The sequence below is a fragment of the Anoplolepis gracilipes genome, chromosome 2, assembly GCF_047496725.1.
Source record: "Anoplolepis gracilipes chromosome 2, ASM4749672v1, whole genome shotgun sequence".
Lineage (NCBI taxonomy): Eukaryota > Metazoa > Arthropoda > Insecta > Hymenoptera > Formicidae > Anoplolepis > Anoplolepis gracilipes.
The window spans coordinates 11,480,102-11,506,314 of NC_132971.1; the positions used below are offsets into that span (position 1 = coordinate 11,480,102).

General features: G+C 35.2%; 1 protein-coding gene and 1 long non-coding RNA gene across 5 annotated transcripts in view; one reads left to right on the forward strand and one right to left on the reverse strand.

The window, feature by feature from the left end:
* Foxo (forkhead box, sub-group O) overlaps positions 1-26,213 on the forward strand; it is a 157,180-nt gene that overhangs the window by 110,287 nt on the left and 20,680 nt on the right. For 2 of the 3 annotated variants that reach the window (XM_072909024.1, XM_072909033.1), the window contains exon 7: positions 997-1,252. The exons of the other annotated variant lie outside the window; for it this stretch is intronic. In XM_072909024.1, the coding sequence (XP_072765125.1) occupies positions 997-1,146 (150 nt within the window). In that variant the 3' untranslated portion in view covers positions 1,147-1,252. The remainder of the gene's footprint in view (positions 1-996; positions 1,253-26,213) is intronic. 3 annotated transcript variants of the gene reach the window in all.
* The window catches only part of LOC140675037 (uncharacterized), an 84,876-nt gene that overhangs the window by 26,767 nt on the left and 31,896 nt on the right, over positions 1-26,213 (reverse strand). Inside the window, exon 3 of one of the 2 annotated variants that reach the window (XR_012048308.1) lies at positions 24,631-24,764. This is a non-coding gene — a long non-coding RNA (uncharacterized lncRNA). Of the gene's footprint in view, positions 1-23,850; positions 24,765-26,213 lie in introns of those variants that run through there. The other variant, XR_012048307.1, reaches the window with a different exon arrangement.

The following is a 26,213-nucleotide window of genomic DNA, read 5'->3' on the forward strand; positions in this document are numbered from 1 at the left end:
GCGTTTGTTACTACTGATACTGTAGGTGTGTTCCCGAGATATTTTCAATTAATTGTAATTAATTTAATTTAATTTAAATTTTAATTAAGAAATTATTTTTCTTTTAGATATTAAAAGAAACTATTTGCTAAGTAAAACAATTTCCATTAAAGATTTTCATAAAATATAAGTATGAAAAAAGGCAGTTATATATAGTTTTCCTTGCTTCCTATATATTTTATTGTTGATATAAAATCCATAGGTACTTTTATTATTACATTAATCCTCTTATTCGAAAAACTGTTTTTCTAAATGGTAAACATATTATAATTTTTCTAAAAATATTATACCGTATGAAAATATGCTTTATACGATGAAGGTAAACATTACGATTGAAAAGTAAAACAACTAGTTTGAGAATTGTAGTTTAAAAAAAATTTTGAATTTATGTCATCGGATATGTATATATATATATATAGAGAGAGAGAGAGGGGGAGAGAGAGAGAGAGAGAGAGAGAGAGAGAGAGAGAGAGAGAGAGAGAGAGAGAGAGAGAGAGAAGAGAGGGAGCGACCTTTCATAAAATATATATACAAAGTACTCTAAAACTTTCAAATTTCCTTTTAAGGATGAATTCTTTTACCAATTTAAAGACGATTTTCTCTGAGCGGAAATGTCAAGGGAGATTATCATTTTCTACATTCTTCCGACTTTTGCCATTATACTTGCATATCTTTGTAATCAAGTCTTAAATTAACATTTTATTAAAGTAAACTCCATGTAAAAGTAACTGAAAAATATAATTGCGTTAATCTTTTAACTTCACAAAGTTTAATTTATGAAAAGCCCTTCTTTTTCAATCGTTTGTAACTGGAAAATTATTACAATGCCTCAACATTTCCATTCAGAAAAAAAGAAATCGCCTTCAAATTAGACATGAAAAATCCATCTTTAAAAGGAAATTCGGAAGTTTCAGAACACCCTGTATAAATGCGCGATTCGACACATGCGGATTGCAGGTGATTAAGCACGAATTGTCGATGGGCGGCACGCTGGACTTCAATTTCCAGCAGGTGAGCGACGGCAACGTCGTCGGCCAGAACGGCGGCGTCGTCTCCCAGAGCACGAACGCGGCCACCCCCGCCGCGAACCCCTCGTGGGTTCACTAGCAGTTAACCCTCCTGCCCTCGACACCCCCGTCGTCCTTGCCGATGCCGCCGTTGTCCGACGGATCGCTGGATAACTTCCACGGGACGACCGAAGGGCAGCTCATCGGTGAGTTTTCTCTCTTTACATTTCTTTTCCGATTCGTACCAATCACGATTATCGTATTGATACGAAATGTGTCGATCGATCGAACCGCGCCAGTCCTTGACTGCATTCGGATTTCTTGACCATCGAACCGGAAAAATATTTGCGCTTACTTGTTGGAAAAGTCACATATAGTACATATAGTTTAATCATGACAGATTTAAAAATAGAGTTTAATTTACAAAGACTCCACATGAATATTCATTCGAGAGTTTCTAAATTTTACTCATTGTTTATTTATGTGAGGGAATAATATAATAAAAAAGATTATCTTTCTTACATATTTAATAATCACGTCCAGATCAAATATTCCAAAAGTGATTAATAATTGCAGAGTTTTCGCTTTCGTTTATTAAACAAAAAAATATCCCGATTAATATCTAAATCTACGCAATTTCATTTGAATGTATCACGTGATCAGGAAATAAAGGAAAAACGTGTATCTTGGATCTGTAAAATACGATCGCGGTCTGCAAATTGCTGATGTATCATTTTGATTAATCATCCGAAAGTTCACTTAGAAACGGGAAGATTTCTCTCGCGTTGCGTTTTCGATCGGCGGAACTGCAGAAGGGAGAAAGATATTCGGCGGATGCAAAGAGGGATTGGCACAGGAGGGAAAGGGAGAGGAGAGGCAGGTCATTGATTGCCCCCTCGTGCACGCAAAATAATATTTGCATACTCGTGTCATAACAGTGCTCAGCCGTATGGTATTTAATAAATCGCTTCGACGTTTTGTGCTTCCGTCCCCCTCCCCGCCGGCCCTCTCCCCTCTACCCTTCTACCTTCCACCGCTATTTCGTACGTGCCGACACATTCATATAGCGGGGCAATCCCGTATACCGACGGTGTTTTGTGCGAAATCGTTATTGACTTGGACGCGATAACAATTACATTGCCGGGGGCCGCGAATTTTATGGAAAGCCTTAACACAATATTGCTGATCGCCATCACCGGGAAAACAGTTGCATTTTGTTTGACGAGGAAGCGTAAGCGACGAACAATTACGCGCGTTTACGCGAAAAAACACTCGCGGCATGTCTCGATTTTCTCGTAAGACAAGGTAAGGATTTGCCCACCATAGTTGCATATTCAATTTAATGTTCATAACAGATAAGAAAGAATCTAATTGCGATGAGCCCAAGCTGGGTGCGCGGATAATACAATTGGATAATGTATAATTTTGATAAGATAATACTTTCATATCAATTTTTTATTTTTTTTCGCACAAGAGTGATACATTTATAGACGCCGACAGAGATCTTAGCATTTAAAACAAAGAGAACATTTATAAAGTATGTATAATGGTATAAAAAAATCTGAAAACTATTTCGGAAATAAAGTTGACAAATGGAAGATATTAAAAGAGTGCACATCTGTGTCTTCGATATATATATATATATATATATATATATATATATATATATATTTCACATTTCAACGGAACAAAATTATTTGAAAAGCCAAGAGAAAGCATAATTTACGAATAGTCGACTATTTAATCGGTATAGATAGCCGACGCGCTTACGAGACGATAATCTCCTCGACATCATTTCCCAGAGTATTCATTTACAGCGCGTTTAAATATTCGCGTCGCTTTGCACCGACCTTGGACGATTTATACGAAATTACGCTGATAATCGCGTCCGGATAATGCGATCTGTCTCTTTGCTTTTGGTCGGTAGCGATTTGCACGCGTAAAGCTTACGTTAAAAATTAAAACGTTTTCACGTTCCTCTTTACGTCGGTTCTTTTTTCACACTTTATTCTCTCTCTCTCTCTCTCTCTTGCTCTTTCTCTTTCGATAGCGGGAAATGGTGTAAAAATGTAACGTGATTTCTCGCAAAAAATCGCTTTTTGCTGTTAGTACTTTGCCACAACGCGACTAAAATAACTCCCACTTTGCTACCAGCGCCTTTTAATCTTTAGCACACGCACAAGTGCACGGCGTGCAATTACAGCTTTATCCTACCATCTCATCGTCGTCGTCGTCGTCGTCGTCGTCGTCGTTGTCGTTGTCGCCGTCGCACTAATGGAAATAAAAATGCCATATGAATGCACGGATAAACGTTCGACGATATTAATCATTTGCTAATCGCGCTCTAGCGTGTGCTTTCCGGCGCCCGGTTGCAACCGGCTGGATGTTGGCTTCCTCTCTCAATCTACGCGGTTGCGTGATCGCCGCAATAATGTTTTTCTCTCGAGTATTGCAAAAAGAAATGTCGAGAATGAAATGTAATCGGCCACCGATTCATTCACGAGCCTGCAATGATTCGCAAACTAATTGCCACGATATTACACTCATTTCTTTGACAGTGAAAAAAAGGAATAACAAAGAGAGATCGAGTAATTCAAAGAGTCGATATTAATAAAAATATTAGGAGAAATCGAATTAAATCGAGATAAACAGAAGAAAAGGACTAATTGAGAGCTAAGTACAATAATTAAAGCGCATGTTAATTCTTTATCCTTCAAGACGATCGATTAATTATTCAAAGTCATACATATATATTGTGGATATTCGATATCAGATCTTCGTTTCTAATCGAATTAAAAATTAAGTGAAAAATTAACTTGATAAAAATAAAAAAATATATGGACCTAATAATTTGACGAAAACATTTCTTTTAAATCAAATATAAACCCATTTTATTTACTCGTTTGGTCAACATTCGATGAACGGTAACGTCGAGTCGAGCGATTTTCGCGATTTTCCTTGATCTCACTCTCATCATCGAACGAAAGCAAAGCGCGAGCAGACAGCAAGAAAAAATGACGCGAGCGTTGGCCACGCGAGTGACTCATTTTTTTTCCCTCCCGGAGAGCCTCTTTTGGCGATTGCACTCACATGACAGCCTACTTTGTTGTCCCTACGGGCGCGGATATTATTTACACGGCGGAATATCGGCCCGAGAGAGATATTAGCTTCCAGAAAAATATTTTTCAGAGTGGCGAACGCGCGCGAGCGGCGAAAAAATACCGCCCCCGGGCTTACGCCCCGGTATATTAACGCTTCCGGCGGCCGTTTCAGTAGTTTGTTGTGCGTATGAAACCGGTATGTGCACGTCGATCTCCGTTAGTTTCGCGGAAGGGGGTAGAGAAATCGATGTCTTTTTGTTTTCTATCTTTCTCTTCCTTTCTGTTCCTCTCTCTCTCTCTCTCTCTCTCTCTCTCTCTAGTTTTTTTTTTCATCCGACTACATATCCATTTACCGTCTGGCGAAAAGGGCATAAATTCGAGCGTCAGGATAAAACCGATACTGAAACGCAGCCGCGACGCGTAAGAAACGCGCTCCGAGGCACGAACGTTTCAACGCGGCCGGCGATGTCGTGACGGTGACGGGAAAAATTCCGCGGTAATTCTTCGGTAGCGGTTCGGGAAAAATTCCTCCCGCCGTGCGAGAAAATATTTTCAATCATTTTTACGCGGGCGAAAATTTTCCACCTAAGGCGCGGCAACGGAAAAATCGATTTATCGAGTTTACGGTCTAAAAATACGAAATTCGCGATATAATTGGCACTTTATCCTAAATCGGTTCTAATTAGCCGATATCTTTAATTGCAATCATCCTATATCAGAATCATTTCTACTCTATTTTCTATTGCAATGACGAAAACCGCCGTTCTCTTTCTCGGGCAATGGATAACGAGACGAGAGTTGATAACGTGATAATCCGGAGAATCGCTCCGTTTTATCGAGCACGACGATAAAGGAACGACTCCGTCGTAGTCCGAGCTTTATCCGTCGTCCTGTAAAACTACTCGCGAGGGTAGTCTCGGCCACGGAGAGCGGAAACTGCGAAACTATGAGAAGCGTCCCTCATTAAACGAGAACATGCTCAGCGAAACTTTTGTCGTCCGAAATAACAATGGAGTCTCTCGAGCGCCGGATTATTTCGAGATCACACGGTACATGACTCTAATTGAACGACTTCCGGTCGGCGTCGCGCTAATGGAGAACAGATTTTCAGATCCGTGCCGTCCGTAACTCGTGGTCGAAGCTCGAAACTCCTGCTTGTCCTCGATCGGTTCCTTTTCTCACGAAAACTTCCAAGTTAAAATAAAAAGTATCTAGAAAGAAGAAAGAGAGAGAGAGAGAGAAAGAGAGAGAGAAAAAGAGCGACACGCTCTGCGTGAAGGGAGGAGAAACAAGTAAGGAAAGAGGATAGAAACAAAGAGAGTGAATAGAGGCAAGACTAAAAGATGCAACGATAGATCGAGGTAGAGCATGTAAGAGAGAGAGAAGGGAGGGCTGGTTGCCTTGGTTCGCCTGACAAGGTTGGGGTGGCAAGGAAAGAAGTCTTCTCTCCCCCGTCCCTCTCTTTCTCTTCTTTCCTCCACCAACTTTATAATTCTTGCGACGCTTTTGGGGAATGAGATTGTCGACGGCGGAGGCGACTAAGGGGGTGACCGGGCTTTAAGGTAGTCCGCTGGCGCCAGTGACGTCTGCCGAATAGCTGCTGACTCCCAGACTCCTGCAGTTTCGGCTAAGTGGTTCCCTTTTGCCCCACTTGGGCGTCTGTAAGCGCACACCTTCACCCTCTCCCTTTTCTTCCCCTCCCCCCGCCCCCTAGCCCCTCTTGCCATCGGAGTGCGCCTATCGATAACAAGGGTTGAGTTGATTTGTCAGCGATCGCGGAAAAAAGAGTACGATTAGAACAACGCGATATTTTCTACTAAAAAGTTTTGGCCTCGTAGGTCAAGGTTTAATCATTCGCACGTAACAAAAAATTCCTCTCTTTATTCGTGAATAGGACAAATTTTCAACTACTGAAAGTAGAATTCCAAAAATAATGAATATTAAATTCTATAAATTTTAATTTAATTTAAGAATAATTTCATATTATGTAAATATAAGTACAAAATTTTAAAGAAAAATATATAATTATTTTCTTTATCATAATATGTATTTTTTAACTCTAATATATATGTATATATATATATATATATATATATATATATATATATATATATATATATATATATGCATTATTAAGAAAATAATAATAGATTAATAAAAGTTTAACGATAGATATAACGGAATCGGATTGCTTCGAAAATTCAAATTTTAGAAGCAATCCAATTCCGACTCCGTTGATATATTTATACATCTAATAATTTGGAAAGTTATTAAAAAGATGGAAAAGTTATAATTGATCTTTAATTTGTTAAATTATTTGATCCCTTACTAATAAATGTAAGTTAAATTAAAAATAGTTTGATGCAAATAACTAAATTTAACATGTTAGATAGAATACATATCAGAGATATGATTAGCAACGAACAAAATGCTTAATCGTCATTTAATAACTACTGACACCGCTGCAGTCTTGATGAATCGATTACGACAAGAGAAACGTGCCACACGTGTCAAAATTTAATTACATTCTGCAGACGATGACTAACGTAATTGGACGCCGAACGGTTGGTTTATTAAAGTTTCGAGTACTGCTGGATCATCGCCAATCTTACATTAGTAAGCAAAAGAGCTCCAGTCATTTAATCCTCGAGTTAGCACGTCGAAATCTCAGATTCAAGGTCATCTTATTATGTCTTTAATTAAAACAAACTTTTATGTGATAATACAAAAAATTTAAATTAAAACATTTTTTTATATGTTATAAGACAATAATTTAGAAAATAATTATAAAAAAGAAATATTAAGAAAAATAATACACTTGACGAGACTTATAAAATTTTAATAAAAATAGATAATTATTTTTTATTATAATAACAAATACACTTTTTTATTTTTAAGTTATTATTTATGTGCGTATATAAAAATTTGTATAACCCGAGATTGTAATAATAATCTAAGATTCGAAAGATTCTAAACATTTTTAAAACCCGTTTGACCTTGGTACTTTATGTTGGATAAAGTTAAATGCATCCACGTGTATTCCCTAGTGGAACGTATGAGTCGACGTCACTCTCGCATGAAAAGGGCTCGAGTTTTTTTTTTCTGGGTCAAGGCTCAACCCTTTTGTGCCATCCCGCCTGTCTCGGAACACGTGTCTTAAAAAATGGTTAATTGAAGAGGCGTATCATATTGAGCGCTCATATTCCATCGAAGAACTTAGATCACCGTAAACTTATGTTAGATAAAATATTCTTATAAAAAAGTCTTGCAAATAATTAAACAATATATATATATATAAGCTTATGCTTTTTTCGATATTAATTTATATACTATTATCTCTTTTTTGTGTTCATTTTTTTAGAGAATGAAATGGTGTATTTCGATATACGTATACGTGAAGAAAGACTGTAATTTAATGGGGGCGTCGACCTTCGATGTAGTCTTCTTAAATAAGTACTTTTGTAACTAGATGGCCGCCCTTAATGATTGTTATTATAAGCTCACGAAGGGATACATTACCGCCATAGTACGACAGTGTTCTTGGTTACGGCCAATTAATCTCCTCTGACCCAGAAAGGATTTGAACTATATGTTTAGAATCGCCAATGTTACCGGGAAAATCGTCGGGATGGCACGGTTGTAGGCCGCACAAAATCGCCGTTAGTGTCACTGCCGGGATGAATGTAAAAGCAGCGACGTTTGGCCGACTGCGAAATTTAAGATGAATCGCTATGTTCTTGGCCGGCGTTCCACTTTTGGAAAGTTTCGTTTATTCGTTTTCTCGAAAGGACAAATGTAGTTTTGAATGCAATTGGATAGCGCGCCCCCGCTTCAAGTATAATATTTAGGTTGGATTACAATCGTGTACGAGATTGACCAACTTAAAATAACTTAGACGACCCATAGGAAAGAGAATTATTAATAAGAGATTTTTTTGACGCCTTAGAAAAATATAATAGACGGAAGAATATTTTCTTTTGTGAGCAGCGAACTATCTTGTTCCAAGATAACATCCCTTCTTTTGATTTATCAATAGATTAGATTATCAATAGATTGATAATTTTAATAATAGCAAACAAGTATTTCATCGAGCTTGTTTTTCCAATATTCTCAACTAACTTCCCCTACAATTTGTATTCGCATTTTTATCATGTGTCTAAACTTACTACGAAACTGAAAATCAATGAAAGTAGTACGACATTTCGTTTAGATCGATTCACGCGCGCTTCAAACCGTATGCATAAAAGAGGCCTAACGCTCTTCTCGAGACTTTCTTAACCCACTTTTCCGCGGAACATGCCGTTCGACGCGAGCATCGTTCTCGATCCATCGATCAAACGATTGATCCGGTCCGTCGTGTATGTACATATATATTCTACAAAACCGCGTTATATGTATATGTAACCGTTACCGCGGTTACCGCGAAATCGCAACAAATTTTTCGTCTAGCAGGGTGTCTACTCAAATTTTGTAAAATAATTCTCTGATATTCCAGATATTTTTGTTTACAATTCCAAATAAAGAGAATATTTTAAAGACTTTTTCATACAACTTTCTCTAAAAATAAATTTTTACCGCATGCGTTTTCTAATGTTTTTCACTCATACAAAAAAAACAAAGTCTTAAGTTTTATAATATAAGCTTTTTTTACTTGCATAAGTTCATTTTTTCACCATTAAAAATTACGAAGAATGTATTGTATATTTAATATTGTGTTAAATATATAAATAAATACATTAATATAATTAATATATAAATAAAAATATATATATTTATAATATATATTTTTTTAAATAATTTGCTTGACTGGCTGACTATTTATAATAATATAAAAACAAAATTATCAAAGAAGTTTTGAAAAAATTTCAAATGATTTCAATAAATTTTTATGAAAATTCGAGGATTTCCAAAGAGTAGACCTGTCTAAATTGCGTCATTATTTTACTCCTCTTAATTTTCAAGAAACCCGTTACGATTAGAAATATTAGAATATGTACATGTGAAATGATATAAAACGTCATTAATTATAACTGATTTGACAGAAACTCAAGGAATTCGAGAATATATGTAAATTACACGTTAAACAAATAATTATATATCCGATCGAGGATTCGGCAGATTGACCGACGTATAAAAGTCAGGCCCCACTCTTTTCGTTCTGATCACTTCGTGGCCTCTTCCGTACCTGCTGCTCCCCCTTTCCCCCGTGGGAGTGGTACTCGAACCAGGCGGCCTCGACGTTTCCTCCGTTAATGCCAATGAGGAATGCCGCTGGGTGTGCATTCCATGGAACAGAAATATCGCGGACGCGCGGAGGAAAAGGGAAGAGACGGCGAGACATCAAAAGAATCAAGAAGGAGAGAAAGAGAGAGAGAGAGAGAGAGAGAGAGAGCGAGAGAGAGAGAGATGCAGGGATTGCGTAAAAAGAACAAGCGGGTTTTCTTTTTACACAGGCACTGTATGCGATTCTCCTATAACGGCATATGACGTCGGTCAATAACAGCATGCATTCCGCGAATCGCGGAAAATTAGGGAACGAGCACGTCTCTTCCTCTCGACGTTCTTCTTTGACTTCTGCCCTTAATCGAGAATAATTGTACGCGCGAAGAGAGGCGAGAGAATCATAACAATCGCGGATCCTGGTTTCACTTCTGCCAGGGAGATTCGTGAGGTGCCCTTCTCCCCCTCTCTCCTCCTCTTGTTACCTGCGTTAACCTTAATCCGCGATGACTATTGAAACGCTAATGATGCGACGTAAATCTTAACTGTTAACTCATTGAGCTGCGGCGTGACAAGCATATTTCATTAATTTTTTTCGAACGCAACAGAAAATGTCTCTTTCTCTCTCTTACATACGGATAATTTTCATTTTCAAAAAAATTTCTATATAAAATAATTATCACACAATTTCAGTAATTTCAATGACTAAAGCGAAGATGAATAATTATCAAAATACACAAGATTCATTTATAAGTGATAAATGCAAGCATTTGCGCGAATTTTTTATTTGTAGAGATTATATAGAATTTAATTTTTAATAGCAAGATTATGGAAACATGTAATGAAAAAATTCACACAACATATTTTGACCATTTATATCGCACAGAATGCATTGTCAATATGCGATTCTAATTATTGCTTGACACGCACGTTTTGGTTACAAAATGTATTGTATTATTTTGTCATACATTTTTACATAAATTTTCAAGGCACGTCATCAAGCTGATTTTTTTCTTTGAGCACGAAATTAACTATCGCATGTCTCCGAGTGATCGGAGTTTTCTTTCTGCATCCAATTATCATCATTATTCATTCTATTTTGTCTTAGAAAAAATAATGTAAGGAAGATGCTCTAATTATAGCTGGCATGCAATTTACTGTTGCATGCCTCCGGCAATTGAAATTCCGTTTTCTGTGGTCATTTCTTTTATTTTACCGCATAATTTTATTTTAAGAGAAACTATGGACGCTATAAAAAAGATATACTAATCGTAAAAAAAGTTTTTAAAGAAAACAAAACAGGTGAGAAAAATTATTAAAAATTGGGTCTTTAATTTCGAGAAAATCAATTAGAAAATATTAAATTATTTTAAACTAATTGTTAAAGATCGGAAAGTAATAACATTACAAAAATTAAAAAATTATAAATTTTCAGGGACTAATTAATTAAACATCTGATATTTCTGCTGAAACAGAAATTCTTTTGTTCGACCTGATTTTCCATAAAAGTGACGAATCTTGATCTTAATGTTTATAATCCTTTTCCATCAGATTACACGCGTTAAGATTCAAAATCTTGTCGTTTTAGCTCTTTGACGATAACATTGCGATAACGTTGGTCTACGGGAGTTAGAGAACGTAGGGCGCCAACCGACTCTTTTTAGGTGGGGGTGACTGGGCCTAATCGAGCGTGCGTTTCCGATGAATTATTCAAGATCGAACGCCAGTCTCTGGACTTAGCCGTCCTTAGCCGTTAAACGTTTATTCTCATTACGTGGCTTACCTCTCCCATGTTTCGGGCGAACGCGTCGATAAGACGCCCTTCATCTCTCGTTTTGCACCCTTCCGGCTCACGAGAGAGCTCTTAACCCTGTCTTTCAAAAGACTCTGGGATAACATATTTAACGTTCTCTTGGGAAATTCATTCCTTTTGAAATTTTGAATAAGAATAATGAAATTTACAATAGCTTAACGTTATAAGTTATAAAGTCGTTGAGATTTTGGAAAATTTATAAATTTGACAGAGAGTGGAAGGAAATTATCTTGGAAACATTAGTAGAATGTTTTTAAGTCAGAGATATTTTCTCGAAATTTTCTCCAAAGTAAAACAGCCAAATTAATCACCAAATTAATTAGAGTTCTTTCCGAGAATAGATAATAGAAAATTTAATAATTTGATAATATATAACTAATTTAAATAACTAGTATTATGGCTCTCTGTGTAAATAAAATTAAATTAAAAAACAATAAAGACAGTAGAGAGCAAAATATATAACGTATAAACGGAGTTAGGTGACAATTGAGAATAATTAGAACTATATAATTAGAATAACATTTAATAATTAATCGGAGTTATAGAATATTAAATTAATAATAATTAATTTAATATTCTATAACTCCGATATATAATTTTAAATAATTGTTTAAGGAGCTCGAGCAGCGATAGAAGCCTTAGCAAATTGTTTTGAGTTAAAAAAGTGTAACGAATTAGGCTCTCTTTTCGTTGAATATATAATATTCAAGAATATTTAAATAAATATTTAAATAAAAGAGCTTAAATAAAAGCCAGAAATATTTAAATAAAAAATAAATGATGTACAGATATTGCTTTAAAATGGTGCAAAAACGAAGATAATTTCTTTGCGGAAAAATATTCGCGAACAATATTTATGTCTGACACGATCGAACGAGGCAGTTACAACGCCTTCTTGACGTTACGTTGTAAATACATGCACTACACTCATCTCATTAGAAATTTTAATCAAACAACGATGTTCACGCACACCTCTTGTACGTACGCTTCAATTGATCGACCGATCGTTTATTGTAAATCTATCGCGTTCAATCGTAATTGCGTGCATCATCTATTAATCATGTGCAATATAGAATTTAACCTCTATCCCTTTTCTTTCTTATCATTAAATTGTAACAACAGATGTAATTCCGTAGTCATTGATATGACGCATTATAGGAACCGCGCTTTTCCTCAATTCGCTCTCTAGTTGTGCAAGGACACGATAATTTTAGAATTTTTCCTTTTTTTTTGATAATTTATTTTCTATTTTTTTCTATTTTTAATCATCTTCTTTAGGATCGCATTTCTTATTTTTACGCATATCAAAATTTAATGTTTCAGGATATAAAATAAACTACTATATTATCTGTTTCCTTCTTTCTTCCGCTTCTTTAGACGCGCGGAAAAGTTTTAAAACCGACGGATATATTTATGGTGTGACCTAACTTGATGAAAAATTGATTCTGTAATGCGGTGAGAGCAACTGAACGCGAACTGTCCGATGGTGACGCGGCGGGACGGATGAGGATAAAACGGGAGGAAATAAGGAAAAATCACGGTATAAGAGTGGTTTAATTGATTTTACAACGACGTCGCTAAGTAGACCGTGATAAGTTTGTCGGTGTCACGCATCGATAACCACTCGACTGTTTTTTAATATACTCAGGTCTTTCACGCCTTTCATTATATAATTTCGCGTATATGGGTCGCGAGCAGGAATTAAAAAAATCGATATTATGAAAACTGTGTCGGAATTAATTCGCACCATCAAGTTCCATTTCTGGCAATGTAAAGCATTTAACTGTGTAATTGTACATTTGAATTTTAAACTGTGTCTAAGCTCTAAAAAATTAAATTACATACCGAACAATCAAATTAAATATCGCATTAAGTTCTCAATTCAAAAATATGACGAAAACAATCTAATTTTGCATCTACTCCATGTAAAAAAAAAAAAATCACGTTAGAAAATTCTAAATCACTTTATTTGTTGTCATATAAAAAATACGATAATTTAAAGATAGATATTTTGTATTTTGAAGAAACATAAGAAAGAAATAAGAAATAAGCTGGAAATAGGTTTTTCCTCCTTTTGAAGAAGCTATAATTTCAGAGACTTAAACCTCCAATTATCGAGGATGCTTATGCCTTCTTTTCAATTCTGCAAAATTTTTTATGATATTAAAATGTCTTAAAACGATGTATTATTTTAGTCGGATACGAATTGATCACGTCTTTCAACTTCTTATTTCCACTATTTCTCGCTTCGCTCAAAAATCTTGAAAAAGTTGTTACTAAATCACTTGTTTCGATGGTGGAACGTCATCGCGACTCTTGCATAAGTGGCGCTTTGGTACGTTTGATAGGCATCGCGTTTCACACGTGTTTCCACGGACGATGCCCGATAAATTGCGCGAGACTTTATTCCGTGACTCGTTGATGATAGATTCACATCGTGAAAGTATCGAACACGGAACGGAATTCGCAACTCTAAACGATTAGTATGATAATTGCGTCTCTTCTTCGAATCGTTTCGCCGATCGATCGGTGGATCTCTAGCTCGTGAGCGAACACCCGCTAGATATCACGCGTGGCGCCTTGGCCTACGCACTTTGCTTGCGTAATGCTTGCAATGTGGTGTTAGCATTCTTCTTCAATCAAAGCGAATCCACATGTGTGTGTTATAAATGACGCATATACATATAGTCAGAATTTGTATATTTATATATTTTTTTCTCTTAGTGTGTGTGTGTGTGTGTATAGATAAACGCAAGAAATTCTTATATAGTGTCCTAAGACTTTCGAATTTTCTTTTAAAGGCGAATTTTTTGATCAATCTAGAGACGATTTTTCCTTAGCGTAAATGTTGAGGCATAAATAATTTTCGAGTTACAAGTCATTGAAGAAAAAAAAGATTTTTCATATAAATTAAACTTTGTGGAATAAAAATGTCGATACAACTACATTTTTCAGTTAATTTTAAATGGAGTTTATTTTAATTAAAGACTTACTGTTAGTTACAAAGATAGATAAATGGTGAAAATTAGAAGCTTGCAAAAAATAATAACTTTTTTTATTTTCGCTATTTCGAGGAAAAATCACCCCTAAATTAGCCAGGGAATCTACCTTTAAAAGGAAATTTAGAAGTGTTAGGACACTCTGTATAGTTGATTTTACAAGTGGAGGTATGTATGGAGAGACTTAAATTCTGCCTTCGTTATCGGCGCTTTTTCGGTCCGGGTGCTTGATCGGTTCTCCGGCAACGGGAATAGAGAGATGTCAGCGACGATAATTTCGAACGATAAAGCGCCGCGCACGCGGCGTTTTAATAAAAATGTTCCCCGATATTTTATTTATTTTTGATATATCCAGCCGGCCGCGTGCGTTCTGAATGTGTCTACACTTGACGTGCGTAAATATTTGTGACTGGTGCGCTCTCGCTATTGTCGGACTGAACGGTTGATTAAAATTTTAGGGTAAATATATCCGCTGGCGGTATTTTTACGTGTCCGTTTCCGCGTTCGCGTTCACCATTGTAATATACCTTCATAATATTTAGCTTGCGCTTTTACATCTGCCTTGTAATCCATCGTAATGTACAAATAACGAATCAAAGTATCTAACATTTTTTTTTGCAACAATTGATTTGTAAAATGTGAGATCTTCAAAGAGAAGTGTATGTTTTGTTATTTCTATTTAAATATTCTCAACTTGAAAGATACAGTTGTATAATTAATTTTAAATTATATTAACATAAGAGTAAAAAATGCAACAATATTGTTTACTATAAAAAATGATGATTATGTATAATGATTTACATTTAATAATAGTACATCACGATAAATTTATATATTGTATATACAAAAACTTTTTCAATATTATTTCAACAGTTAAATTCTACTCGTATTTATATTAAATTTTGTATATTATTTTTTGTAAATTTTGCAACATTTTTTCTGGAGAAAAATATATTAGGTAAGAATTTTTATACAAAACATACATACACAGATTTTAACATTGTCTCGAAATTGAAAAGCTTAAATTGCTACTGACGAGGTAACTGCTGGTGACTACAACCGATTATCACTAAACTGACTATACTACTGACAAGTCAAGCTTGTAAGAGATAAGTGTGCATGATACGTCTCAATGGCTTACTGTCGGCCATCGTTTCATTCCGACGAACTACTGTCGGAATAAGTATCGTCGTACTTGTGCGCATGTGACTTGAACGCGCAACGAAGGTTAGAAACTGACATTTGGTGGCTATTCGGTACCCTGCTTGCACCTGCTATGCATACGATGCGATGCGCGCAAGTGAAATGCACAAGTCATTTCATTAGTCAGTCATAGCTGACTCTGCCACTGAGAGTGCAAGTCTTCTTCTCTCAGTGGCTGCGTTTCAAAAGAAGCAAAAAACTTTGTTTTTGTCATCGTCAACTTTGCCTTTGTGTTTCGTAATCTCGCACAATTACTGCAAATTAATTTTAAACAATATTTTAATACAATATATAGTGTATTTAATACAATTACATGTAATTAAATATATTTTTTGTACTGATAAAAGTTATAATATTAATTATAATATATTTAATATATCAATTATAATATAATATATAAATTATATTAATAAATTATAAATTATAAATTAAAATATATATTACAATTATTAATAAAATCAATAGGCCATTAATTTATTTATAAACATTTGAAATTTCTGTCAAAAAAGAAGAAAAAAGATTTTTTTCAATTAATATTTTCATATCCACTAATTTTATATAATCATTTTATGATAAGTCAATTTTAAATTCTGCCTATAAATTTTTTAATTTTTTTTTATTATTTATTTTCTTAACTAAACAATTCATAATTTCTTTTTGATTATTCGCATATTAATTAAATAATACACATTAATTAATTACATAATATTGTAATTGAACAACATCGATACTGTATTGAATGTTCTTATGATGTGTATATTATACAAATGAAATATGTATTATGAGTCATATAAATGCAATCTTACACATGTCATAAATAGTTTAATGACACAAGACTGCGAGATGCCTCTATAAAATTATGTAAAATTATGTTCGGCATTTAATCGCGAGAAATATTCCACACTCGAGAGATATTTCGGTTTTGCTTATTCACTGGAGTATTTTTAAAACATTGGTCAGATATCGAAGTTTTATTGCCCTGCATTGGGAGATTGATATTGCGCACACATTAGACACAATTTTACATTTTATAGATCATAACTCTATTTATAAAATCGGCTGCATCGTAGTTTCGCAATGGATACGCCTACTACTCGCGCAAGCTTAAGTCGTAGCTGCGAAATTCCAAAATCTATGAGCTGGAAATCTTTTTTCCCGGCACGCATCACCGGCTGATATCGCGCATTCCTTCTGTAACTGTACAATATTGTGATACACGACGGTATTTTTGCGATTCGTTTTTGGCGCTCACTTTTGCTAAGCGCAGGGAAAGTACTTGCGGTTTAATGGGCCGACTTGTACAAATGTGCCGTTTTACCCGCATTTTTATTTTTAAACATGTTATATATGTTGTAAAAAAAATAAGTTCGTTGTAAATAAAATAACAGAAAGAAATATTTTAAAGAGAATTGCAGATTGATCGGATTTGTTGTTTCATAACTTGTATTCTTCAAAGAAATTCTTGAAAGAATAGATTAGAAAACTATCGAAGTCTTTATATTTTACTTTTTATAAATATCCCGAGTCCCAACTTTAATGCACGATTCAATAGCAAGCGTAAAAATTTTGGCAGACTTTACAATTAATTTTCAATATAAAAACGTAGTTTTTAATCATTTCGATTTAGCATATACCTAGTAGTCATTCGATTCATCATGTAGTAATCACGTATTGATAACGCAGCAATAACGCAGCAATAATTACTGGCAAGTTTCCTATGAAATAATATTTTGTGGCTCTACAATCAGAAGATGCTGCGAGCAGATGAATAGATTTTGAAAATTCCGGTTCCGCAGCGGTGATTGTTTGGCATTTTCGCTGTTTCTGTAACTGACACGAGCGATTTTAATGCCATTTGCTGGCGTTTAAAGTCAGACTCGCGTACATGTCTGATGTATCGCGGATTCTCTCGGTCCTCGAGATCTCGAGTTCTCGACGACGGAAAAGTAGGCCAATATGTACGCGCGTGCGCGCGCACGTACAACACGCGATACGCGTGACCGACGATATTTTTCGCGTCACCCTTCTCGTATATTCGGTCAATCGTTGGTCGGGTATCTCTCGACACGAGAGGCGAGAACTTTCCTGCCAACAAGAGGCCCTGTTATTTGCATCACGTGGCACACTTTATGATATAGCGGGACGAAAAGTTCTCGATTAATCGGGCCCGCCGCGGTAATGCTATACGGAATTTAAACGACATTTCGTTGAATTTTCAGATAGTGTAAAGAATGTAAGAGCGAAATTTGTGTGCATAATTTGCGTGCTTTACTCTTGGAAAAAATATAGCGATAAAAATAAAAAGACTAGGCAAATTGATAGAATAGTTATAACGCGAATTTTGAGAGCAAATGTTTAATTTAAAATCTGACATAATTTACAATTTTCTTTTCGACTTTCAATTATCCTCAGTAAAGAATTATTTTTCGCACATCGGTTATTAAGTGCGATAATTATATATTTCTGAAAAATCAAACTCCTTCAGATAATTTCTCGCGTTAGAAATAATCTTTTCTTGAGAACTGAATTTGTTCAAAGAGGCGAGAAATATTGCCTTCGGTATTTCACTGACATGAAACTTCTCGTTTCCTTGTGGATATCGATAGATGCGATACGCGACGGCGACGGCGACGGCGACGGCGACCGCAGAATGGATCATACACGCACTCTACTTATAGAACACGGTGAGCGAGCACGCACGTACGCACGTATGCATGCACGCACGCGCGATGTTCAGCGAGTCGCAATCGGTGCACGCGTCCACACCTTCTCACGCGTATACACGCGTATGCACGCACGCTTGGCTCCACTCGGTAAAGTTCTAAAATAAGCCGCGAATATAGGCCGTCGAGACGCTCCATCTGCCCGGTGGGAACTCTACGCACCGTTTATAATTGCCCGCTCGCCTTATCAAGGAAGGAAGGAAGGGACGCTGTTCTTCCTCTGAGTTTTTCGCGTGAGAGAACGATTTGACGGAGAGAAAATCACTTGTAAAATAGGGAATTACACAAGGAGTTAAATATCACCTTGTATTTATGAAAATGTCTATCTTTCTTTTTTCTAACAATAAGTGTAGTTCTTGAGAGAATGATTGAATGTTGACAAAATCATTCTCTCTAGTACCTACTCTTTATGTGTCAATTGTTCAATAGTTTAATAGTTTTAAATTTTAAATAATTTTATTAATGTAATTAATATTAAAAATTGTTAAAATTAAAAAATTTTTAAATATTAAAAATTTTTAATATTTAATTTTCTTTGCCCGTATATATGTATATAATTATTTTTTAATAGGTATATAATATTTCTTTTTTTTCATCTGTTTGCTTTTCTAATAATTAGATAAATATATATTTTACATATTTATTCTCTATATAATATATATTTTATATACCTATATAAAATAAATGAAATTTTATATATATGTTTATGTATGTGTAATGTGCTTTATTATACGCGATAAAAATTTTCCAATAATACTTTGGACAGTCATCTTAAATGTAGAATATCATGCCATGTCAAAATAACGAAGGTTTATATCTTAGATATGATAAATTATTACTGGTTATATCACTATTCCGTTCAACGATTTATTTATCATTTTATAAGATAAAATGATTATATATGACAAATGTGATGATTGAAAGTATATCAATCATGTATCTCGCGATGTAAGAATTGTAAGACGCGTGCGATGTATCTCTCAAGGTCGTTTTGAGTTTCATTATTAGAACATATGTGTGAATAGATAGGCACGGAATACACGGTGCGTGTGCGTATATATATATATATATATATATATATATATGTGTATGTGTATGTGTATGAAGTAAGACCGAATGATCTATACAACGAATTAAGCTAATCTCGCAGCTAATTGGTCGAGAAGATACGACAAATCGAGCCTCTCTTCACGGGAGGCAAGACCTCTATTCTTTCTTCTCGAAATATCAATAATTTTGCAATTTTAACTCGTACACGAGCGCGTGAATATAGTACTAGCAGATAATCTCGATAATTTGACCCAACATGCGATCCACGCAGCTAATGATTCGAGAATTACGCGGTATTTGTATTCTCGAGTGGAGATACCGCGTGACACGTTTTCCATTCTTTCACGTAGGATCTAATATCTTGCTCATTGTGTGTCCGTAATAAGTGGAATCTTTTTTAAAGAACCATCGTTGTTATATTTTTGTAACGGTAAATAATCACAGTATTATATCCTCAAATTTTAATTAATTTACAAGAATTTTTTATAAAAAATTAATTATAGATTTTTTAATAAAAAATTATTTTTAAAAATAATAGAAATTTTGAAAGAGAGAATTTATCTATAATTGCGCTAATTGTTCATCTATCTATATATATATTTAATTTACATTTAAAATTAAAAAAAAAATTATAAACTGTTGGAAAAGAAAAGTAAAAATGATTGCTGATTAACACCGTATTTACTCCCCGTATTAGATGAACGCGAGTAATCGTTTATAATGCGGAATTTAAATAACATAGAGAGAAAGAGAGTGAGAAAAGCTTCCGACAATTGTCGCGTTGCAAAATTTAACTTGGGGGAAGGGCTCGCTCGCTCTCTTCCCGTCGGACGGAAAGGAATTAGGTGGGAAATTATTTAAATTATTCCTTTCCAATGGGTGACAGGTCGTCGGTGGTGGCGGCGCGAGATCGTGGAAGTGACGGGGCTGGAGAGGATGAGCGGCGGCGGCGGCGTCGCCGCCACCACCGCCAAGGAGGACCACTTAATAAAGAGCCGCTGACAGCGTGACAGTAAAGTAACTTCGTTCGCCGGAATTTAAAATTAGATTCATAAAAATTATTCTAATAGATTCTCTCTCTTGCTAGCTGGCTGGCGGAGTCGCCGCGCAAAGCAAATGAGGCAAATTCGATTTGACACGCGGGCCGTTCCCGGCATTCTTCTTCTGTTCCTCCGCAACCTCTCGGTCCGCCTATCTCCTCCCTTCTCCTCATCGTCACCTTTCTTTTCTTCTCTCTTATCCGCATCTTTCTCCCCGATGTCGACGGTCTTGTCTCTCGGTTACCTCGGAGGTTCGCTTCACGAAAGGAGCAGCAGCAGCGAGCAGGACGAGTTATGCAAATGCCGACAATAACCGAACGTCAATCAAGGAGAAAGTTAACTTCCGAGGATATGGCTGCTGCTGCTGCTTCTTCTTCTTCTTCTTCTTCTTCTTCTTCTTCTTCGGAAGAAGGAAGAGGCTCGAGAAAGACGGGGTGGCGTGAATAAGTGTTCCCGTCTATATAAATTAAGGGAAACCGATGACGGGGCCGGGTCCTTCGAATGTAATTTAAAGTTTGTCAGGCCAGAATCCTTCGCACGAAGGGCAAAAATGACCTCTTCTTTCAAAGTGGCTTCGAAGAACCGCTTGGATTCTATCTTACGACGAATACGACAATACGATGGATTTATTTGATTTTAATATACATGTATTAAGATGTTCATTTGACATCGTTGAGCTGTTTGTGTTAAAAATTATTATAATTTAATTAATCTTTTTACAGAATTTAATAATATATTAACAATATATAATAAACAAGAATAATATATCAGGAAAGTATAAGAATTTTGAGCAGTAGTTTAAGATTTTCTAATCACAATTAAATTTTCTATAAATAAAAATTTTTATCTTTTAATCACATATTTAATATAATATCATTATAATCTAATATATTTAATATTATATAATCATTATACTTTAATAATTTTAATATACAACTTTTTATCTTTACCCTTAATTATTATTGGATCAAATTGATTATAAAAGGAAAAAAGATAATCAAATTTGATTATAAAAGGAAAAAAGTGTGTATGCATTAATAAATAAATGTATAGATATATTAGATTTTCATATAAAATATATTTCCGGTAGAATTGTTGTCAAATATTTGTTTGCAATGTTTTTTGTGCGATTGATGTTTTTGATCGTGGCAATGAAATTAAAATTGGATGAGTACCGAATTGCGATTCTATTCGAGAATATTTAACACTTTCCTGAATACGTAATCGAGGTGGTTGAAGAAGTAAGGATCGTGGTTTTCACGGCGTTTGAAGCCGAGCTGCAAATAACCGACATAATTAGTGGAGAAATGAAGCCAATTAGTGTGAAGGTAGCGGCCGGTTGCGAGGATCAAATGGAGGAAAGGGGTAATTTAAGCTCCGTGACGTTTATTTCCGAAAATAAAAGCATAATTTGTGCTTTACGGAGTATTCGCGATCTGCACTTCTCGATTTTCACGATGCGAAATCTGTGGCGAATTATGACCCTCTCTCCTTCCATACGTGCGTTAATTTACTACAAGTGTACATTAATTCACTGCAAATTTCTAAAAGCATGGTACTACTCATTCTCGTATTCGCGAGCGATCGTTTTAATTTACTCAGCATTTTGCGTTTTGATCCGATACGAAAAATTTAAATTGACATAACGTTAAAAACACTAATACTCGCGAACAAAATTCACGAGTTAAGCTCGGTATTTTGCGGGCTGCTCGAAAATTATAATCCGATATGAAATCCACACCGAGTCATGACATCGCACTCGACATACGTGCTAATTAACATTACATTTATGCGGAAGAGTCCTCACCGTGGAAAATAATATCCAAAATGGAGTAATGTTGACCCGCGAATAGAAATGTATTTCATATTATTTTTGAGTAGAGTTTTTCACAAATTATACTTTCGAACTATCTCTTATTGAAATATAATCTAGATATAATCACGAACAAAATATTAAAAATGTTTGAATTTATTTTATTTAATTTCGTTTAAATTTTTCTTATATCATTGTACTTTCTTATATCATTGTATTAACTGCGTATATAAATATAAATCGCTTTAATCTATCATTTAGCTACACCGTCGTTTTTATTGATAACAAAATATTAACGACGCAATATCTATACATATGAATTGTTATCATTCAGTCGATATTATCTTTAATAATGGTGCAAATATTTTCGACTTCTTTTCAAACAGTTCTTTTACAGTTTCTTTTATATAACTCGAGAAATTTTTTTTTCACATTGCTTTTAGCACATAAATTATTTATATTAATTATGATTTGTATAATTATTATTATTTTAATATTATTATATTATTTTTGGGAGGGGAGAAAAGAGAGAAATAATATCTTGTTTTCTTCTATAATTTTTATTGTACTTCTGTCGTAGATAAATTTCTAAGATTCATATTACTTTGAATCTACAACGTCAGAAAATTTTGGCCATCACTGTATATATTTCCACGGCTCGAACAAGAAGGAATCGCAAAGCGCATCCTTCCGATATCTCGTGCCATGAATCCTCAACTTTACAAGCCGTATACACAAGCGCCGATTTATAACGCTCCACGGAATGATCGCGACAGCAATAGGAAGCTCGAATCGCCGGGTGTCCATCGTCGGAACCGTCCGACGTATTTCCGGTGCGGGAAAGTAGCCTGTTGGCAGCGTCGTCGACGCACGATTGGACCACCGTCCACTCCTGTTCTCGCCCCGCGAAACCAAAGACGGCTTCTTGCCAAAATCGGGGGAAAAGAGAGAAGAGACTTTTCTTTCATGATAAACTCCCATGAGGGCGAAAGGACGAAGATGCACTTCTTACAGCCATTATAGCGTCCATAACGTAAAACACATTTGCCACGCGCAAAATGAATGAAATCGTCCGGTGCATAAAATTTGATCATTTTTTTTTGCAAGCAAAAATATTGCATTTAGATAAAATGGATTCCTCGCGAATATATATTTCAAGGTACAAAAATAATATATTCGAACGCGATATCGTAAAATAATTTTTAACGTTGTTTTTATTTCGAATTTACATTATGAAACGCGAGGAAAATTAAATCTGAGGAATCAAGCGAATACATTGTAAGAATGGTGTTAAACTTCCTGGGGTGAGAATTCCGGTTATGGCGGTTTCTTATTTCACCGCAAAATACTCGAGATATTCGGCTCGGATGCGCCTCCGACTTTCCTGGTGTGTATCCTGTGTACGGGCGAGGTGTAAAGCCAAGCTACTTTCTCGGTAGTGGTATCAGTGGGCACTTGTTGCTCCTCTGGCAAACCCCGTGAGTGTTTACACGCTAAATAAGTGTACACAACACCGTTACGACGACGACCATGGCACGACCGTCCCGGCAAACGTTTTTGGTGTATGCCCAATATATTCGGTGTGTCTGTGTGTCTTTTGTTCATGTGTGCGTGCCATGTCCCACTAGCGATTATCACGCCTCTTTTTCGCTTGAGAGATTTCTCATCGATTTTAGCAGCAATTTCAGTACATGAGATTAACAAAATTTATAATATTATAAAACATGTGTATCACATTGATATTAATTTTCAAGAATTTTGGAGAATCATTTCTCTTATCAAGTCATCATTTTTTCTCATTTAAAAGTAAAATGTGATTTTTAAGATAATAATACGAACACGTTGTTATCGAGCCACGTAAACTCACGTTTTATTGTATGTACGTTATATCGTACTAAATGTACATACGTCTATCGAAGAAAACACATAAAGTGCAAAAATTATATCGATTTTCTGTAATTAACGCAACAGGAGGGGGATGAAATTGACCTAATATGTAATTTACGTTTGTAATTTGATTCATGCAACTGAGACTTAAATGAATGCATTTTATTGAAGCACGCGATACTGATTACCTGTGAAATACGTGATATTATGCCCTTTGTATTTTCCGGTAATTCACACATATTGGAAATTCCACATCTCGTCGTGCGTGTTGTTAAACGGATAGATAGTACTTTTGCGATATTAACGGACAAATTAAAAGCACGAAGCAATAAATTTCGAACAGAATCCGGTAAGAGACAATAACTCTATGATCAAACGCGCGAAAATAAATACACGGTAACACAGTATATCCTTACTTTTTAGGTTCTTAGCAAAGTAAAATATATGTATGTATCCGGTGGATGAAAATTCCTCTAGATATCGCGTTATCACTTTGACGCTTTTGCGAGTCAACACACACGCACAAAGCGTGTTACGGAAAGAAAAAAAAGGAGAAAAGGGTGTATGCGACCTGACGTCGCGAGATGAGGTATCGCGGGATGAATGGGCACGCAACAAGCTACACGCTGAATGTGCCAAATTGAGGGGAGTCATTTGTTTGACGTCCCGTCGCAACCGCGACGCGTGACAGCTCTCTCTCTCTCTCTTCTATGTAATCTCTTTTTTTTCGTCTACCCTAGTAATTGCACCACGAACAATCGAAGCGCGCCGCTTGCAGTGATTGGCAGGCATCAATGACGCCTTCTCCTCCCTTCCCTGCATCCCTCCATCTCTCATCCGAGAGAGATGATCGGTGGCACAGTGATGCTCTGAAACATGCGAATTGACAGGACTTTGCATATATCATTTTTTTATACGAGCCAGTGCCTAATGTACAATTTTTGTGAGTTCTTTTTAAATTGGTGAAAAGTTATTATTTATATTATTTAAAAATATCATACTAAGAAAAGAAAAAAAAGAATCTGTCACTATTAACCTTTAGAGGACGGGTATATTTTTTTGTAAAGTTTCGTAATTTGAAGTAAGAATTTTTACATCTTTATTATAGTGTTGTACTATGAAAAATAAGCGACCCTTATAGAGCCAATATATTGGCTTCCCGTCCTCTAAAGATTAATTGATGATCTTACTAAAATTTATAAATATTCTTTTTTCGTTATTAATTTTAAATAGCTATTGAAGCAAATTCCATTCAAAATTTAAGAGTTACATATATTATAAAATAATTTTTCAGTTAGCAAAAAAATTAAATAATCTCTAACATACATATGTACATATATTCTCTTTAATTAATTTGCCTATTCTAAACCACTTGTGTAAATTGATCTTATATATCATTCTGTGATTTATATACTATTGCTTAAAAAACTTTTATTTACCAGTAAATCCGAAGATAGTGAACATATTGCGATGGAAAATATGGTATATGTGTTTAAAATCTCTCTGACATTAGATATCGCGCAATATGGGATTGCTTTGCGTTAAAAATTGGACGTCACGTGCAGATAAGATTATAAATTATTCCGATCTTGAAAGGGGATGTTGACGTAAAGCAGCGTCGGAAGTAGGTCAGACGTATAATTATCTCTCGCGACGAAACACAGCCTCACAGAAATCTTACCCTTTAATTACGGTCGCCTGGAAACTTAACCGAGCGTGTGAAGACTTGTAATTTATAACTTATAACTTAAGTACGCTCGATGTCTTCGAGAAATTTATCGCGCTCGCGCGCGCGTACTCGCGCGTTTAATAGCGAACTTCGAGAGTACACCTTCGCCTTATTATACCTCAGCTCATCTAACGACATCCCTAAACACGCCTATGAACTAATGGTTGATGGACGCGAATCGAATTGCATTAATCAACTCGTCTAATTTAATTTTCACATTAGCATATTTGCCTCGCTTTTTCAACACAATTTTTCTCTTGCAAAATCCTTATAATTTTACGCGTTAATTATTTGGGGCAAATATTTTTTTAATAACATTCTAATTATATTTATAATTTGTATTAGTTTTTAGAATTATATATACGCATCACGAGGTAATAAAATAATTTATAGAGTATGATAAAGCACATCAATGAAAGTGTGATTAAATAATAGTATCGTATAATAAAATTACATCGACATAATGTTATAGTTACATTTTGTTAGTTTTTATTTGCCAAATCCGCTGAAATATTGTCGTGATCTATATAATTAATATTGTCTTTTAAACAATGACAATGCATCTGATACGATATGTAATTAAAAGCAT